Source organism: Engraulis encrasicolus, chromosome 24 (assembly GCF_034702125.1).
Source record: "Engraulis encrasicolus isolate BLACKSEA-1 chromosome 24, IST_EnEncr_1.0, whole genome shotgun sequence".
Classification (NCBI taxonomy): Eukaryota; Metazoa; Chordata; class Actinopteri; order Clupeiformes; family Engraulidae; genus Engraulis; species Engraulis encrasicolus.
Window position 1 is genome coordinate 14,375,975 of NC_085880.1, and position 18,973 is coordinate 14,394,947.

At 46.9% G+C, this 18,973-nt stretch overlaps 1 protein-coding gene across 3 annotated transcripts in view; it reads right to left on the reverse strand.

The window, feature by feature from the left end:
- LOC134440826 (cullin-9) overlaps window positions 1-18,973 on the reverse strand; it is a 75,700-nt gene that overhangs the window by 24,400 nt on the left and 32,327 nt on the right. The window contains exons 25-36 of one of the 3 annotated variants that reach the window (XM_063190968.1): window positions 18,541-18,726; window positions 16,131-16,157; window positions 14,630-14,760; window positions 14,074-14,256; window positions 12,140-12,303; window positions 8,240-8,441; window positions 7,818-7,989; window positions 7,345-7,490; window positions 6,837-6,951; window positions 6,403-6,605; window positions 5,142-5,443; window positions 2,066-2,186 (exon numbers count right to left, since the gene is read on the reverse strand). In XM_063190968.1, the coding sequence (XP_063047038.1) occupies window positions 2,066-2,186; window positions 5,142-5,443; window positions 6,403-6,605; window positions 6,837-6,951; window positions 7,345-7,490; window positions 7,818-7,989; window positions 8,240-8,441; window positions 12,140-12,303; window positions 14,074-14,256; window positions 14,630-14,760; window positions 16,131-16,157; window positions 18,541-18,726 (1,952 nt within the window). Of the gene's footprint in view, window positions 1-2,065; window positions 2,187-5,141; window positions 5,444-6,402; window positions 6,606-6,836; window positions 6,952-7,344; window positions 7,491-7,817; window positions 7,990-8,239; window positions 8,442-12,139; window positions 12,304-14,073; window positions 14,257-14,629; window positions 14,761-16,130; window positions 16,161-18,540; window positions 18,727-18,973 lie in introns of all 3 variants that reach the window. The other 2 variants (XM_063190967.1, XM_063190969.1) reach the window with 2 other exon arrangements.

Here is an 18,973-nt window from a genome sequence, read left to right on the forward strand (position 1 = left end):
ACATTTGGTTTACATACCACCTTACCTTATATATATATATATATATATATAATGCATTATATTATATATATTATATATCATATTCATATATTCATTCATTGTATATGAAATATTATATTCATAGTGATGTATTCCCCTAAATATTGGGCTTTATATGCCACAAGGCATGGATAGGTAACAAGTAGGCCTAACCTAAATATTGTGCATATGGCTATTATGCAACCAATATGCCGTTTTTTCCTTCTAAATACTGCAAATATGAAGTAGCCTAGGCTATAGATAAAATGTAATCAGTGCTTAACCCCCACATCCCTAATAAATAGGCTAATAGTAGCAACACATTTAGAAATTTAGACATTGTCAGTAGACCTCCATGTGATACAATAAGTGAACATAATTTCAATCTCTTGAAAAGATACCTTGTGCATCTGTGCAGTTTTGCCAAATTGGTATGTTATGAGGACCTAGGCTACATTTTACAATAATAATTTTGACAAGCAACATCAGAGCATTTGGGGGAAACACTTCAACATTTGGATCTAGCAATTCTTGGCTGACATTGCAATTCCTGCTCTTAAGTTTATTCTGTTACAGATGCCAGGGGGTTTTGTATGGATGCAGGATGGCACCGTGTAGTGATATAGTCCTCTAATCACAGCATGTGAGGGGAAAACAGCTTGCATTTCGCAATAAAACCAACCTAGGTAACTGCTTCACTGATGCATTCTGTTGCAAAAGTCGTGGACTAGGGTCTGTTTTCACATTATCCAAGTTGGCTCAGTGTTGTTGGACTCTCCTAACTGGACAAAAAGTCAGTAGATTCCCTCGCGTTGCGATGTGCGCGTCGCATCGGTATTAATTAAGAACTGCCGCTACTCGCGGTCGCGGTTAGCTTTCATAGTGTAGAACGCATACAACTAAGGAAGAATCGGTCAGTTTGCTGCTAGGGAGGTGTTAAAAAGTAACATGGAACGAAGTTATATCCCACCTCTGACTTGCGTTGATGCAGGTGGGTCTTGGAACCCCTGTGTGACTGCCTATGTATCAGGGGTAGAGAGACGTTTTTTTCTTCGAGCACACTTGATTATGCGGGACAAACTGTCAATTCGCGGGACGCATGATTTGGGCTTGAAACGCTGTACGCGCACGCGCTACGCGGGACGGGTGGTCACCCTAAGTTGCACACATAAGAAACTTGCACCCAGGCACAGACCAGAATGCACCTTTATCCAGTCTTATTTGAATCACCTGTTGTATGGTTGAATGATCTGTGTCATCTGCTGAAGTAAACTCAACCTTACCACTACAAACTGGACTCTGGTCTCCTGTCTCTCAAGCCACTGCGAACACTAAAATCATTGATGCACAATTTCTAATCAGGCAATCACATGGGGGCTTCTCAATACACTTAGACATGGTCCAGAGAATTTGAACCGGCTAGTCCCAGCATTTCAGAAACTGTTGATGTACTGGGATATTCACGCACACAGTTTTTACAGAGAATTGACAGAAAAAGAGGAAATATAAACTGAGCTGTGGTTCTGTGGGCGAAAATGCCTTGCTGATACCAGAGGTCAGAAGAGAATTGCCAGACAGGTCCAAGCTGATAGAAAGGCAACAGTAACTCAAACAGCCACTTGTTACAACCGAGGTATGCAGAAAAGCATTTCAGAATGCATAGCACCTCGAACCTTGAGGTAGGCTACAGTAGCAGAAGATCACAGATTGCGTGTTCAGGCCGACACAGATAGTTATTGACATGGGGTGCGTTCCAATATACGACCTTGTGTCGTCCTCCACTTGTGCTTGTGGCCTCGTACCAAATATAATGCTGACAACAGCATTATATTTCAATATCTTGCAAAAGCTCAATAGTAAAGGAGTAATCTAATTTGCAAACTGGTTGGTGAATGAAGAACAGTCCCCCAAAAAATGCTGTGGCTTGGCTGAGAAACTTAATTGTTTTCTCCACTGGAGGCAAAGCATCAGCAACACGTGAGGCCACAAGCCCAAGTGGAGGACGCAAGGTCACATATTGGAACGCAAACAAATGCAAGAGTTGTACCTGCTGCACCGTCCTCTGCATCAGCAGCTGCTGCACGTCCTCCTGGCTCATGGTGCGACCCATGGACAGCAGCACCGCCTGCAACACCCCCTCCTCTGGCCGCTCAGCTGACTCACACATGCTGCCAAGAACACACACGCACACACGCACACGCGCACACGCACACGCGCACACGCGCACACGCACACGCACACGCACACACACACAAATTAGTGCCATAGGCCCATAGAGAGGATAAGCAAAGGAGAACTTTGCTCAGAGCACAGTGGCCCTCACAGACCATATTGCTGTGAGGCAAATGTGCAATTTGTGATTGAGCTAAAGTGTATGTAGTATATGTGCATGCTATGGGCCAAATGGGCTTTGAATGTACCAACATGTGGTATGGCAGAAATGTGTTGCATAATATTTACACATAGTGGTCATGAACATCACATAATCATCAATACAAGTCATGTGCACACGGCATTCTGAAAAATAACCTTCTACATTTCACCAATATCCAAATAACTTTTAGTTCAGCTCAACTGTCATAACACTTTTTGTAATGTAATACGTTCACATAAAAAAGCTTGGTGAGGTTTAGGTTTACTAAATGAAATGAAAGCTGGTCCAATCTTCTGGTGTGTGCGTGTGCGTGTGTGCAGCCCGCTTCTCTGTGTGCTGAGCTGCTGATGTTGATGCCACTGTCGAAGCGACATGTATTGTGCTGCTACCAGCAGTGTGTTGCTACGAAGAGCAAAGCTACAGACATCTGATGTTACAAAACATCTGAGGTCATTAGATATCGGATCTCAAACAGCTGATTTTTACAAAATATCAGATGTTTGACTACAGATACCTCTCCAAGCGATATAAAATGTCTGATGTGACTAGATATCCAACATTTGACGTACCTGGACAACGTATCCATCTACACTAAAAATACCCCAAAACAGTAGATATCCTTTTACACTGGGCACAGCATCACGTCACCATAGTCAGCTTGGGGATTTGGGAATACCGGTATAAGTGTGTGTCCGATTGAAAAAAAAAAATCCCCTCATGTATGACTACCTCTATTCGTTATCATTTGTTTATGTTCACGAACTCAACTTCTGCTGGTTTCTACAACAAATGTGCTGGTGTAGCCAGAACAGGTGACAATACACTCAAAGCAAACCATACTGTTGTGATGTCTGATTCATATGATTTCATCAGAGTCTGAGGGTGGTTTATATTGTTAACCTGTGGCCTAAGTCTCTGACATGGTAGTTTGCCGTTTGCTACCTGGCATCATTTCTTTTCATGTCAGAGCCAACATGGCATTATTAAAGCCAGCAACCACTATGTTTTTATCACTATTTTTTTTGTTCAATCATATTACACAGCTTTATTAGCTAATATGCAAGCAGCTTAACTCAATGTAACCGCTAATCTGTTAAGACATGGGCCCGGTTATAAATTTGCCATTACCAGAATGGCATTGTATTGTTATGTATGTATTGTTTATTACTAAAGCCTCTGTAATATCCTTGTAGTGTAAGATTAGCAACCTTTTTTGGACAACCATTAGTGTTCCACTGCCAGAATGGTGCTTATTATGAGGATACCCACTAGAACTACTGGTTTAAGTCCTGTTTTATGCTTACATGTGTTTTTTTTTTATTATTCCTTTTGGTAGTTTACGATAATATTTAGAAACAGAAGCTAAACATACGTCCCCTGAATTCCTACCTCCAGTAAAAACTGTCATTTTGCGGATGTTGTGAACTGATTATTTTTCTCCCAATAGAGGGCTGTCTCATTCAAATTGAAAGGGAATTTGGAGATTATAATCACTCCCACAATAATTGGCATGACTAATACAACTATATATTATATGTGATATTCAGTTGATAATTAATACATGTATATTATGATGCTAGGAGGACAATGGTCTACAAGTCATCCCTAAATTTGGATTTGTCAGACGAAATAAAAACGCCAAACAGGGGGTTTTAAATTCAAATCTCTTTATTTAACATTAGTAAAACATATTTTTATACCGGTATGTATATTTATATGTGCGTGTGAGTTGACACTCATGGCCAACTTTAGAAAAAGAAATAAACAAAAAGAACATTAGCAGTTATAGCAGTAGTAGATATTTTTGGTGCTGAACTGAACCGACAGAGCTAAAGCATTATCGAGAGAGGCACAGTCGTCTTGGAACAAAGGCAGAGTTGGGAGGGCAGCACAGCATACACTAGAGCCCCCTTCTGGTGATCACCCACAACACAGCCACCTTAACTCCCTTCAGACTTAAGACAAAGGAAAGACAAACAAGCAGGCAGGCAGACAGACAGAGACATACAAGCAGGCAGGCAGAGGCGGTAGTATCGTGGGCAAGCACACTGACAGTCCTGTGGTCTGGACAGTGAACACTCACACAGGGTTGGTTAGGGGTTTGAAAAGACTTGAAAAGTGCTGCGTTTGGGTCTAAGTGCACTTCAACAGAACTGTAGTCCACACAGACAGGGGGAAAAGAAGCAGCAGTAGCAGCATAGAACACTGCTGTGAACAGTGGAACTCCACACAGCAGTCAGTTTTTCTTTTTTTTGTCCCGTTGCTTAGCAACCAGGTGACGTTTATTATTATTATTCCCTCGGTTACGTAAATACGCTTGACGTGTGACCTGCCCTAAAAACAAGAAGGCGGAATTAAGATAGTGAGCAGGACTGAGGCGTTGTGGGAAGAGTAGAGGAGGGTGGGTCTCTTAAGACATGGGAGGGGGGGTTTGGCATTTAGGATTGGCCTTTTAAGACACACTTCATTCACTTTTCCAGAATTACACATGCACACATGTATGAGTGTGTACAAACACACACATACATACATACTCTCGCACGCTCACACACAGATGCACCCACACCCACAAACACACACTCACAAATCCATCCACCCCAACACACACACACAATCACCAAGCCCTGCCACTCCCTGTGAAAACATGATGCTAACACGCTTGATATGAATGACTAGAGGTCAGGTGTGTGGGGGGGGTTATAGGCCGAGGTCAAGGGCAAGCTCAATGTCAAGAGCGTGGTCCTCACACCTGCTGTGGTGGTCACTGGCGGCTGCTGCGATGGCCGTGGTGGCGTTGGCGTTGGTGGGGCTCTTGAGGTCAGCGCGGCTGCCAGAGGAGGAGGAGAAGGTGAACTGGGCCTGGCCCTTCTGTGGCGTGTGGGGGTCCTCGGGCAGGAACTCCAGGATGTGGGGGCTCTCCTCCTGCCGACGCAGGTAGCCCTTGCTGATCACGTGGATCACGCACGACAGCACGTCCGTCGTGCTGCAGCTGAAGCGCAGAGACGAGGAGTTTGAGGACTCCGTCTCACGCTTCCAGCACGTGTCCAACACCTGCACACACACACACATACACAAGAGCGGCAATACACACACAAATCACAAATCAGAACAAGTATAATGTCATGTCATGAATACATACACACATGTGCACACAGTGGAGATTTGTATGGGGTGATGGAATGGCACATCGGTGGTCAGACCAAGACTGTCTTGTATAAAGCACAACATAATTTGTTGTAGAAGCAGATGACAAGGCCGGACCACGATGTCTTCTACGCATACTCTGCTGATAATTTAACTGCTGCTAATTTGGAACATGAAACATGAGAACGTGGCACATGAAATGCAAAGTCATTGATGCAAAGTCAAAGAGCCCGGCCATCCGCTAGAAGCGCAGGGTTTTTGTTATTAAGGCAACGCAAATGCTTAGGCAGGTGATGTGAGGGAGAACCCCAGGGGATGTTATGCTATCGTAAACAGAGGCTGCAGGAGCACACCTCGAAAAAAACGTGTGAATAAAAAAATATGCCTGCTGGCTTGTTGGCTGACTGCCAAGAAGCCTAGCGTCATGCACTATGACAATGGCACACACACACACGCACACACACACAAGCCTGATTAAAATAAAAGGTGAATAAGCACTACACAGTTAAATGTTAACCCAAAGGGAAGGTAAGGAAGAGTGAATATTAAATGTTAAATATTAAATTAAAATATAAAGTAGTACGTGAATGTTAAGAGCATTGTTAATGGGAATCTCTAATGAGCCTCATGTACGCTGATCCTGAAGGCAAGGTCTACGTGCATCTCCCCATCTGCCTTCATGATATACAAAGACACACACTCCATATATATATATATATATATATATATATATATATATATATATATATATATATATATATATATATATATATATATATATATATATATATATATATATATATATATATATATATATATATCTCACACACACACACACACACACACACACACAAACACACACTGACCCTGAAGACGAGGTTGTCAATGTGCATCTCCCGCTCGGCCTTCATGATGTGTACGATGAGGCAGTAGATGTAGTTCCTCTTGCGCTCCAGGGAGCGTGCCGCGTCCTCGTCCACGTTCAGGTGCGTCTGCCTGGGCAGCAGCTGCTGGTGGCCTGGGGTCTCCCAGCACTGGGACAGCACACGCTGGTTCAACCGCAGTACACCTGACAGAAAAGAAAAATACAGATGCACGCACGCACAATTTAGCAAAACTTAGAAATTTGGGGGCGGGGGAATGGTAGCATTGTGGACATCACATTACAGTACATTATAATTTCAAGTCTAGAAGGTCAACCACTCTGTACTTCATTCTCTGTTTATTCTCTACGCATTGCCAAGTGTTTCTATAGGCATGCATGTGTGCATTTTAGACAGGCATGTGTAGGGCAGCTCACCTCCGTCAGGGTCCTGCGTAAGGATGCCCTTGTCTGTGGTGAGCGGCTGGATGGCATGGGACAGGACGGCCAGGGACAGATCGGTATCTCCCTGGAGGCTCTCCATAGATAACTCCTAAGACAGGGACATAACAGCATTATCTACTTTTTGTACTCTGAGTGCATGCGTGGGGTCTCCCAGCACTGGGACAGCAAATTCCATTTTTTTTCCCTCTCGGAATTGAGTGATTCTATATTTTTTCCCTCTCCATGCTCTAAAAAAAGTAAACAGCACTCACTAGCACAGCTATTTTTCTTGATTTCTTTTAGTGTTCACCAGTTTTGTGTTTTTTTTTTGGGGGGGGGGACGGATCACAGTTTTGTGTTTGTGTGTCTGTGATCCGTTTTTTTTCCTGCAACATTAAACGGCTGTATGACCATTCTCCATGACAGGTGATTCCACACTTTTTGCCAGGGGTTGTACATGTCTGGGCAAAATTCCAGACTGAAGATGATAGTGTGTGTGTACCGTTTTGTTGTTGAGTTGCAGGAGTATGTACATCTGTAGTGTGGAGACGTGGAGTGTGGAGGCTCCGTAGCCCATCTCAGCATGACCCAGCCAGGTCCACTGCAGACGCCGAGGCTTACTGTGGCTCAGGCTGTAGATGCTCTGACCTGTACACACACACACACACACACACACACACACACACTTTACAGTTCCTGTATAGACAAGCATGAAGACTAATCCAAAAACAGTGCTCAGAAGCACTTAGAAACGACCACAAACACACACGAGCACCTAGTAAAACTTAGATTGACACCTGACATATACATTACATATGCATCATTGGACAAATGCTGCTGTGGCTCCAATGCTGCTAACACATCCATACCATATATGGCCCACAGGGACTCAAGTTGGAGTGTCACGTCCAAATCCACCCACGCCCAACTACTCACAACTATAAGCCCAAAGTGTAGGGATGTGTCTGCACTCACTGCTGGCGTAGAAGTCTGTGAAGTGTGTGAGGTAGGAGCAGAGTTGTGGTGGGAAGTGCTTGCTGGGGCTCTCCATGTAGCAAGGGGGCGCCACTGCCCAGCAGCGCGGAGACAAGACCAGCACCTTCACGTCACTCTCCTCATCCGGCTCTGAAAACTCATCCTCCATCATCTAATACAGGACAGAAGCACACACGCATCAACACACACAGGTTAACAAATATGTGCAGGAATATACCTACACACGTTGGAATGCCTCAGTCTGAGATTACCTTAGATCTAGAGGTGTGTGTGTGCGCGCGTGTGTGTGTGTGTGTGTGTGTGTGTGTGTGTGTGTGTGTGTGTGTGTGTGTGTGTGTGTGTGTGTGTGTGTGTGTGTGTGTGTGCGAGTATGCGTGCGTGCGAGTGTGCGTGCGTTGTACCTCCTCGTCCATGTCCTGTAGGCTCTTGTCGAGCTGCTGTAGTCTGTAGAGGTGGAACTCCTGCTGCAGCTCCTGGCTCTCCTGCAGGTTGGTCAGCATCTGCTGAGGGAAGCGGTTGGGGAAACAGGAGCCAATCTGCTCCACCACAGCACTCTCCAGCCACACCTTGGTCTGGCCCAGCAGACGGTCACCCAGGTAGTACCTGATGGAGAGAGAGAGAGAGAGAGAGAGAGAGAGAGAGAGAGAGAGAGAGAGAGAGAGAGAGAGAGAGAGAGAGAGAGAGAGAGAGAGAGAGAGAGAGAGAGAGAGAGAGAGAGAGGGCGGAAGTGTTTAGGTGATTAATGGCATATAATGAGTCAAACCACATGTATAAAGCACATGCAGAAAAAGAGACAAAAAAGACAGCAAGTCGCGTAGCTAATTGTCAGGGCATCTTATATGAGTGAACCGCAAACACCCATGCACACGTTGTACATGTTTCAGACTAAGATTCTGTTTTTCAGACTAAGATTCTGTTAAAAAAAAACAAGGCCCCTTGGTTCGACATGTTTCAGAGTGAAGGTTTTGCACCTGACAAAGTGGTGTTGATAGACATGATAAAGCCATGACGGCAATGAATTATAACTGGAAGGGCTCAGTGAGGGCCTGAGAGAATAAACGGGCTCTACTGAGGTCTAATAAGACTTATCGCAAGGCAAGTTCTCGGGTTGCAACTCTGTTACGGTGGTTGTTTGCAGAGACTTTGCATCAAGACTTGTGCATTGATTGTATTGCTAGATTTCAGTACGATTCCTATCCTCAAAGTATTTCTGTTAATTTGTGTATGTCTGTGTGTGTCTGTGTGTGTCTGTGTCTCTGTGTGTCTGTATGTCTCTGTGGTGTGTGTCTCTGTGTCTGCGCGCGTCTCTGTGTCTGCGCGCGTCTCTGTGTCTGCGCGCGTCTCTGTGTCTGCGCGCGTCTCTGTGTCTGCGCGCGTCTCTGTGTCTGCGCGCGTCTCTGTGCATGTGCGTGTGTGTGTGCGTGTGCGTGTGCGTGTGTCTGTGCGTGTGCGTGTGCGTGTGTGTGTGCGTGTGCGTGTGTGTCTGTGCGTGTGCGTGTGCGTGTGTCTGTGCGTGTGTGTGTGTGTGTGTGTCTGTGCGTGTGTGTCTGTGCGTCTGTGCGTGTGCGTGTGCGTGTGCGTGTGCGTGTGTCTGTGCGTGTGTGTGAGTGTCTGTGCGTGTGCGTGTGCGTGAGTGTCTGTGCGTGTGCGTGAGTGTCTGTGCGTGTGCGTGTGCGTGAGTGTCTGTGCGTGTGCGTGTGCGTGAGTGTCTGTGCGTGTGCGTGAGTGTCTGTGCGTGTGCGTGTGTGCGAGTGCCTGTGCGTGTGCGTGTGCGTGTGCGTGAGTGTCTGTGCGTGTGCGTGAGTGTCTGTGCGTGTGTGCGAGTGCCTGTGCGTGTGCGTGAGTGTCTGTGCGTGTGCGTGAGTGTCTGTGCGTGTGCGTGAGTGTCTGTGCGTGTGCGTGTGCGTGTGCGTGTGCGTGAGTGTCTGTGCGTGTGCGTGTGCGTGAGTGTCTGTGCGTGTGCGTGTGCGTGAGTGTCTGTGCGTGTGCGTGTGCGTGAGTGTCTGTGCGTGTGCGTGTGCGTCTGTGCGTGTGCGTGTGCGTGAGCGTCTGTGCGTGTGCGTGTGCGTGAGTGTCTGTGCGTGTGCGTGAGTGTCTGTGCGTGTGCGTGAGTGTCTGTGCGTGTGCGTGAGTGTCTGTGCGTGTGCGTGTGCGTGAGTGTCTGTGCGTGTGCGTGAGTGTCTGTGCGTGTGCGTGAGTGTCTGTGCGTGTGCGTGAGTGTCTGTGCGTGTGCGTGAGTGTCTGTGCGTGTGCGTGAGTGTCTGTGCGTGTGCGTGAGTGTCTGTGCGTGTGCGTGAGTGTCTGTGCGTGTGTGTGTGTGTGTGTGCGTCTGTGCGTGTGCGTCTGTGTGTGTGCGTGTGTGCGTGTGCGTCTGTGTGTGTGCGTGCGTGTGCGTCTGTGCGTGTGCGTGTGCGTCTGTGCGTGTGCGTCTGTGCGTGTGCGTCTGTGCGTGTGCGTGTGCGTCTGTGTCTGTGTCTGTGCGTGTGCGTGAGCGTCTGTGCGTGTGAGCGTCTGTGCGTGTGAGCGTCTGTGCGTGTGAGCGTCTGTGCGTGTGAGCGTCTGTGCGTGTGAGCGTCTGTGCGTGTGAGCGTCTGTGCGTGTGAGCGTCTGTGCGTGTGAGCGTCTGTGTGAGTGTCTGTGTGTGTGTGTGTGTGTGGGTGTGTGTGTGTGTGCGTGCGTGCGTGCGTGTGNGTGCGTGTGCGTGAGTGTCTGTGCGTGTGCGTGAGTGTCTGTGCGTGTGCGTGAGTGTCTGTGCGTGTGCGTGAGTGTCTGTGCGTGTGCGTGAGTGTCTGTGCGTGTGCGTGAGTGTCTGTGCGTGTGCGTGAGTGTCTGTGCGTGTGCGTGTGCGTGAGTGTCTGTGCGTGTGCGTGTGCGTGAGTGTCTGTGCGTGTGCGTGTGCGTGAGTGTCTGTGCGTGTGCGTGTGCGTGAGTGTCTGTGCGTGTGCGTGAGTGTCTGTGCGTGTGCGTGTGCGTGTGCGTGTGCGTGAGTGTCTGTGCGTGTGCGTGTGCGTGTGCGTGTGCGTGAGTGTGTGTTCGTGTGCGTGAGTGTCTGTGCGTGTGCGTGAGTGTCTGTGCGTGTGCGTGAGTGCGTGTGCGTGTGCGTGTGTGACTGTGCGTGTGCGTGTGTGCGTGTGCGTGTGCGTGTGCGTGAGTGTCTGTGTCTGTGCGTGTGTGTGTGTGCGTGTGCGTGAGTGTCTGTGTCTGTGCGTGTGCGCGTGTGCGTGAGTGTCTGTGCGTGTGCGTGTGCGTGAGTGTCTGTGTCTGTGCGTGTGCGTGTGTGCGTGTGCGTGTGCGTGAGTGTCTGTGTCTGTGCGTGTGCGTGTGTGTGTGTGCGTGTGTGTGTGCGTGTGCGTGTGCGTGTGCGTGTGCGTGTGCGTGTGCGTGTGCGTGTCTGTGTCTGTGTCTGTGCGTGTGCGTGTGCGTGTGCGTGTGTGAATGTGTGTGCGTGTGCGTGTGCGTGTGCGTGTGCGTGTGTGAATGTGTGTGTGCGTCTGTGCGTGAGCGTGTGCGTGTGCGTGAGCGTCTGTGCGTGTGCGTGAGCGTCTGTGCGTGTGCGTGAGCGTCTGTGCGTGTGCGTGTGCGTGAGCGTCTGTGCGTGAGCGTCTGTGCGTGTGCGTGTGCGTGAGTGCGTGTGCGTGAGTGCCTGTGCGGGTGCCTGTGCGGGTGCCTGTGCGGGTGCCTGTGCGGGTGCCTGTGCGGGTGCCTGTGCGGGTGTCTGTGCGTGTGCGTGAGTGTCTGTGCGTGTGCGTGTGCGTGTGCGCGTGTGCGTGAGTGTCTGTGTCTGTGCGTGTGCGTGTGCGTGTGCGTGTGTGCGTGTGCGTGTGCGTGAGTGACTGTGTCTGTGCGTGTGCGTGTGCGTGTGCGTGTGCGTGAGGGAGTCTGTGCGTGTGCGTGTGCGTGTGCGTGTGCGTGAGTGCGTCTGTGCGTGTGCGTGTGCGTGTGCGTGAGGGAGTCTGTGCGTGTGCGTGTGCGTGTGCGTGAGCGTCTGTGCGTGTGCGTGTGCGTGAGCGTCTGTGCGCGTGCGTGAGCCTGTGCGTGAGCCTGTGCGTGAGCCTGTGCGTGAGCCTGTGCGTGAGCCTGTGCGTGTGCCTGTGCGGGTGCCTGTGCGGGTGTCTGTGCGGGTGTTTGTGCGTGCGTGCGTGCGTGCGTGCGTGCGTGCGCCTGCATGTCTGTCTGTCTGTGTGTCTGTGTGTGTGTCTGTGTGTGTGTCTGTTTATAATGTGTGTAGTGTCTGTCTGTGTGTGTGTCTGTGTCTGTGTCTGTGTCTGCGTCTGTGTGTGCGTCTGTGTGTGCGTGTGTACCTGTAAAAGTGTTCAAAGGTGTTGGCGAGCTCCAGGCCAGAGAGGAAGAGCATGGGCTCCAGGAACTGCTGTAGTTGGCTGAGGGTCTCGCCCCCGCTGATGCCCCCCTCGCCACAGCTCTCCTGGATCATCACGTCGATGTACTGCGCAAACCGCTCACTCACCTGGACACACACGCACACAAAAAATGGAGATGAGCATGGACAGGTGAGTATAGAGAGGTGTATTATGGATATTGTAACCTAGTGTTCACATCCTGTCCTACACTTCCTAACAGGATCAGTGATGTTTTATTTATTTTTATTTTTTTAACACCGTAACCAGACATTCCGTTGTCCGGTAATTACCGGTCATTGGCCGGAAAAAAAATAGAATGTCGGAGAAAAAAAATCTCACGGGTCAAAGTGTCCGTTCGAAATTTATAGTAGCCCAATCCTGTCTATCTAAAATCTTTTTTCTCTTCTTGGGCGCACACAGCTGCGTCCTCGAAATGTAGATAAACAGCCAATCATGGCTTAGTTTTTAAGGGAAAATAAGAAAAATGTGAGTCCTGTCGACCAATCGAGTTTGACGGTCAGATTCTTGACAGCTAGCTTCTCATGAGATGAATGATAAACAAACAGTGACCGTGTAATAATCCAGTAATAAAATAAGATGGATGGTCTTGTTTTCAACACATCAGTTGGACTATTGCTGCCCCAAAATGGAAATACTTTCAGAAATGAAGACAAGAAACAAAGTAGTGACACGCTCAACAACTCATTTCAGGTAGGCAAAGTTTGTCTATTAGCAGCTCGCTAGCTATCTAGTTCTAGCCTGCCTGCTACCATAATAATAGCAGATTCAGGTCATGGCTCATTTGTGTTAGCTTTCTATTTCCCTACGTCTCAGCCATTGTGTAAACATGCGTTTCACAAGTTCACTGTGACTTCCTCGAGATTGATCCAAATGAGAAGTTCTTAGCCAGTTTGTTCGTAGCAGTAGTAGTTTGTTAGTTTGCTGGTCTGGGGTAACTGTGAGAATACTGGCGTTCATTGCAAAAACAGTTGGAAAATGGTAGCTTAAATTCGGATGGGACAATGTCTGGACATAAGCGCATTTGATGGCTTTCAGTGCTATCTGCCGAGATTGTGCGTGTGGTAGCCTAGGCTATCATCTCGAGGGAAAAATATCAACGTTTGAACGAGAAGTTGTGTTGTGTAGGCTTGTGAATGGCTCCAGCAGTAGCACGTCAAATGGGATGCTTCAGAGCCGTCTGCTTGCTTGCGCTTCGGATGCTCGACCCCCCGCCGTTCCCCAGCTGAGCTGACATTATATTTAAATTCACTTGCACTGTTCACTTGTTCGCAGTGCGCTTACACGGTTTGGGGAAATTAAATTGTCGCTTTGTAATCGTCGTTTCCCACTACCGGTTTGTTATGTAGGCTATGATAGTGACGATGTGTGACAGAGAGAGGTGCGTGTGCTGTGGAATCGTGAGCGCATTGAAGAGTTGGTGCCGAAAGCTGTATTGCATGGAGTGACGGACAGTCTCCGTGTGCACAGCCAATGTGTCTGTCTGATCTTATTGCATTTAACAGAGTTGGTGGGGGTGTTTAGTTGTTAATGCACAGTCTTGTGCAGGTCATGCAAGTGAGAATAGTGTGAAATAGCCTATTTGACCGGCATGTTATTAAAATGTCCGGAAGATGAAAACTCGGCCAGTCACTTTGTCCGGCAGATTTTTTTCCTAACGGAAACCCTGACCGTAACGCTATAAACGGCTGTGACTAAGCACGTTGAAATTGTAATAGCCGAAAAAGGTGGACCGACATCATATTGAACTCTATGGGTTAGGAATATGGGATGGCATTTAAGTTCATGTAAGCGTCAAGGCAGGCTAGTGAATGCTTTTGGCAGTATCGTGTGTATGGGTATTCCAGTTTACTACTCACGTGCATGGAGGTGAGTATGGAGAGTTGGAGCAGGGCGGCTGAGAAGCCCTGGCGCAGGGCGAGCACGAAGGCGGTCTGCTGTCCGAACAGCTCCTCCATGGCGTTCTTCAGCCGCAGGTACATTGCCCGGTAGTGCTCCACAAAGTCGGGCAGGCTACACGTGCAGTCCAGAAACTTCTTCACCTGAAAAAGGTACAGGAGAGGCGTCAGAGAGAGTACCACCCAAGATCAGTCGTACATATCACACTTCCGTGTGCCTTTAGACAAAGAGGCTCATCATTTAATGCTCCAGTTCAAAAGGAGTAAAATACTAGCCTGGGAACTCCCATACTGCCTTTAGTTCTACACAATCGTTTCGATCTGAAATCTCACTTGCGATTAGGTCTGGTGTTAACCAGGCAAGTAAAATACTGCATGACTGTAGAAATAGTATTGATTACTTCTGCTGTGTTTATTTTATTTTATTGTTCACTTTCAATTTAGGAAGTTACATGCAGCTTTAACAAATGTAAATAAACCACTCCTTGCCTAAAGTGTGTGCATGTGCGTGCCTCACCTGTCTCTGTACCACTCCCTGCCAACAGAGGGCGATGCCGGCGATGCTGCTGGCGTTCTTCACCTTGGGCTTAACGGCCGAGGAAGATGACGAAGTGGCCGCCACCTCCTTGTTCTTGCTCTCTTTGCCATCTGCAACAGACACAAAAATACCTGCACACTGACCAAAATCGCCCCACAGATTCACAGACCACTTCTCCCGACTGAAGCCAGTGCAGGCAGGATACTCATTAGAAGTAAGAGAGCCATGGAACCACAGGCTGGTCGGTGTAAAGCGGCGTGCATACACACACTGAAAGGGTTATTGAATCCAGCTTCTAGCTGGTCCCATTTAATTCAATTGTATATGCTATTGGTGATAAAATGTGTGTTCCTAGACACAGAGGGTGGAAGTAGAGCTAAGATCAATTATTTAACTCAAGGGAAGATATATATATATATATATATATATATATATATATTTAAATTAAACTTACTTCCAGAAATGGTGGAGTACAGCATTAAGTGAATGACTCAACTGTGTTCCTGAAGATGTTTAAGTGAAAGACTAACCATTCTAAGTGAAATGGAGAAATGTTTCCATGGGTTCCTATGAGCTCTTGTGTAGCATTGATCACAAGAAATGCTTGTGAAGTGTTCAGTCAGAAAAGAGTGGAGGCCATTCTCAATAGAGAAGATAATTACAAACATATCCAGGGGAGGTGTTCAAAGCAACACTATGTAGTTTTTAGCTTTCAAATAACAACTCCAAAATCATTACAATGGTTAATCAACTAGGTAAATGTGGGAAAAATAGAGCTCCTACATTCCTGTACTTTGAAAAAAAGACTATTTCAAATGTCTGAGGTGAAGAGGATCAAAACTACTTAGTGTTGTCTTAAACCACGGCGAAATACTGTATGTATACATTAAATGTTTCCTGGCAAAAGCATACCAACAGAAGAGGCTCAGAAAGGTAAACAGAAGAAACTGATGGGAAAAATGCCAAAGCAAGGCTAGGGGTAAAAAAAAAAGAAAGAAAGAAATATTTGGTCGTTATATTGAAAATCCAAATAAGAAATTTCACATGTGTTGTGAAGGTTAGGCATATGCAGCTGAATGTATTTATGTGAACATGCAATAATAGTCTGATGGTTGTTGTGCGTGTCTGTGAGAGGTTGCAAGTCCCATTTTGAGGCAGGAATACAAAGGTTTGTACAGATGAACAGAAAGAAGCCAGAAAATTAAGTGAAGTGGTAGGTGATTGGTAGCATTGTTTTGTGTGTGTGTGTGTGTGTGTGTGTGTGTGTGTGTGTGTGTGTGTGTGTGTGTGTGTGTGTGTGTGTGTGTGTGTGTGTGTGTGTGTGTGTGTGTGTGTGTGTTAGTACTGGATAGAGCTTGTAAGAGGAGCAAATGGTGCCAAAAATAAACAACTGCCTACATACTTAAATAAAAAAATATATACAAAGATTACATGAATATGAACATAAATGCATTAGATCACTCTCTATACTGCTACTTACTCTTCAAATCTTTGCTTCTGTTGATACCTTCTGAAACAAGAAAAATATCTTCAAACACAGAGCGCTACCATACCAATGCTAAGGCTAGGGCGTAGGTTTGGTCACACCAAATGACTCGTACTGCTCAGGAGGTTTGAGCTAGTCAAAATCATAATTGAACTACATATCACTCCATATATGTATGCATATGGCCTTGCTTAGATATCTGTAAGAAGAGGAGAGCATCTTCCCAAAAACACTGCTTTGGCCTGCATTTCAAACCTACGCCCTATACAGCAAACATCTATAGTGTAAGAAAAAACAGGTGCCCATTTCTTAAAAGCGTTGTTGCTAACCAGTTAGCAACTTAGTATGTTGCCAATTGGAAATTGCATTGCAACCATGTAAGTTGCAAACTTGGTTATCAATGACGTTATTAAGAAACAAACCCAAAATCTGATGGATTCAGACATGGATTTTTTTCCGTACAATTGCAGACCATCTCACACTCCCCATACGGTAAAGGTGCAACTCATTACACATTAGAATCCCAACGCCATTCCCCAACATATCTGTGCATTCATGCTTTTAGTCATCCTACACATGTGCCCACCATGCATGCAGCAAGCCAGCTAGGCCAATCAATCAATGATGCACAAAAGCTGTCGGAAAAGCCACTCAGGAGCTATGGAGTGCACAGGAACTCTGGGGGAGCCAATCAAGGCAAAGGAGATCAGAATTTTGAGAGCTACTGTGCGCATGGGTATTGGTCTTAACTGTGCCGTTGAGGCTGTGCTGCTTTGTGGACAGAAACCCAGCCTCTACCACTGCAACTTCAAGCGCATCACTCACATGCACACCCACACATCAGAATGATCCACTCTTCAATGATATACATGTCGGAGTAACTCGAATTTTTGAAAAGAGGCTCCGGTGTCTAGATATTTTAAAGCACCCCTGTCCATACTCTCGTGTCAGCATGTTTCAACAGGTTTGGCAAATCGAGTTAGTGACAGTCACCACAAAATATAACTAGGGATATAGGCAGGTGTTCTGTCTGTTTGGACGCCATATTGTGAGGCAACTTATCATTGGAGGTTTGGAGCAAGCAAATGGCAGACTCATAGTTACAAGCATTGTCTGAACCAGATGAACGCAAATAAACATTCAACTCTGTCATATCATCACCAAAAACGAAGTGTGCTCAATAGGGCTCATTAGTCAGGTGTAAGCTGGCTTCACAATATGGCATCCCAACTCCCGGCAGACTGATAGAACACCCACCCATTTTCCGAATTCTATATTCTTATTTTTACAGGTCTACCAGAGACAGAGAGAGTTGTACAACCTGAAGCTTTAAAGGCCATGGAATCATGCATCGCGAACTGGCACACGTCTTCTGACGGCAGAGTCCAATGCTTCAACCCAAACTCCACACACTGGTTACATTACGTTACACAAATATTCTTGCAGACTGTCACCAAAGGCCCAGTGGCCACTCCAGAACACACAAAAGCAAGAGCCGAACAAAACAGGGGACTGATGGGATCCAGTCCAAATTCAGCCCAGACCTTCAGGCTGAGGTCGATGAGTGTCATAATCAGATTGATTTGGATCAGAACCCAGATCAGGTCGAGATGGTAACCATGTTGCCCACAGCCCTATGTTCCCTCAGCTTTATTTTCAGCCTGCCAATACAAAGAGTGACAAACCTTGCACTGGTGAAATACCTTTTAGAATCAGTCCACACCCAATTCCGTTACAAAATGAAAGAATGATATCCTATGCCTCGACCGAAACCATCCCTAATGTTCACCTTTCAATAAAGAAATATTTTCACAGCTTTAGTTTTGTCATTAGCTGTGAAAAGAGAACACAAGACTGCGGGGAAAATGGAGCTGTTGGAACATGGTGCTGTGGGAAAACGAGGCTGACCCCATCAGGATCTTGGATCCACGATCAAGGTTCAAATCTCAAACAGTGATTCTGTGAGTCATATCTAAGGCTGTTCTGGTTCTGCCGGGGGTTGTGTACGGTATACTGGTAAACTTTTCAGTGATAATTCAACAATCAGGCGGGTAAAATTGAATACCCTTCTACCTGGCCCAACAATTTAAAGAGTTGAATCAACACAGGACCATGTATGACAGCAGAGTTGTTTTTTTGTTTGTTTGTTTTTGTTTTTTTTAGCAGATTCATATTGTGTACGGTCAGGGCTCTAAATTAAATTTCATCATCACCAGCCAAAATGGCTAGTAGATGTTAATCATACTAGCCATACACACACTCACTAATGGGCCAAAGTGGCTACTAAGTTGGTCTTTTCTACAAGCCAAACTGAAATTTCACCAGCATTTGGCCGGTTGACTGGTGTTAGATTAGAGCCCTGTGTACGGTACTGGCAGTGATGGTGGTACGGATCAGTACTCACTGGACTTGACGGGGGGCTTGAGCTCCTCGGTGTCGGGTCGGCTGGTGTCCACGTGCACCAGCAGGTGAGTGAGGCGCCGCACCCGCGAGTTGAAGATGGCCGCCCGCGTCTTGTAGCGCTTGGACGACTCGGCATTATCCAGATACTCACTCAGGAGCCACGCCAGGGGACTCAGCTTGTGCGCGTCTGGAAGCAGAGAGAATACAAAGATATATAATTAAGAGTTAGGGTGTGTGTATGTGTGTGTCAGACAGAGAGAGAGAGAGAGAGAGAGAGAGAGAGAGAGAGAGAGAGAGAGAGAGAGAGAGAGAGAGAGAGAGAGAGAGAGAGAGAGAAAGAGAGAGAGAGAAAGAGAGAGAGAGAGAGAGAAAATTTTTATTAATGTTCTGCATTATAGGTACGACAAGTGCCTCCCAGCAGGTGTGTGTGTGTG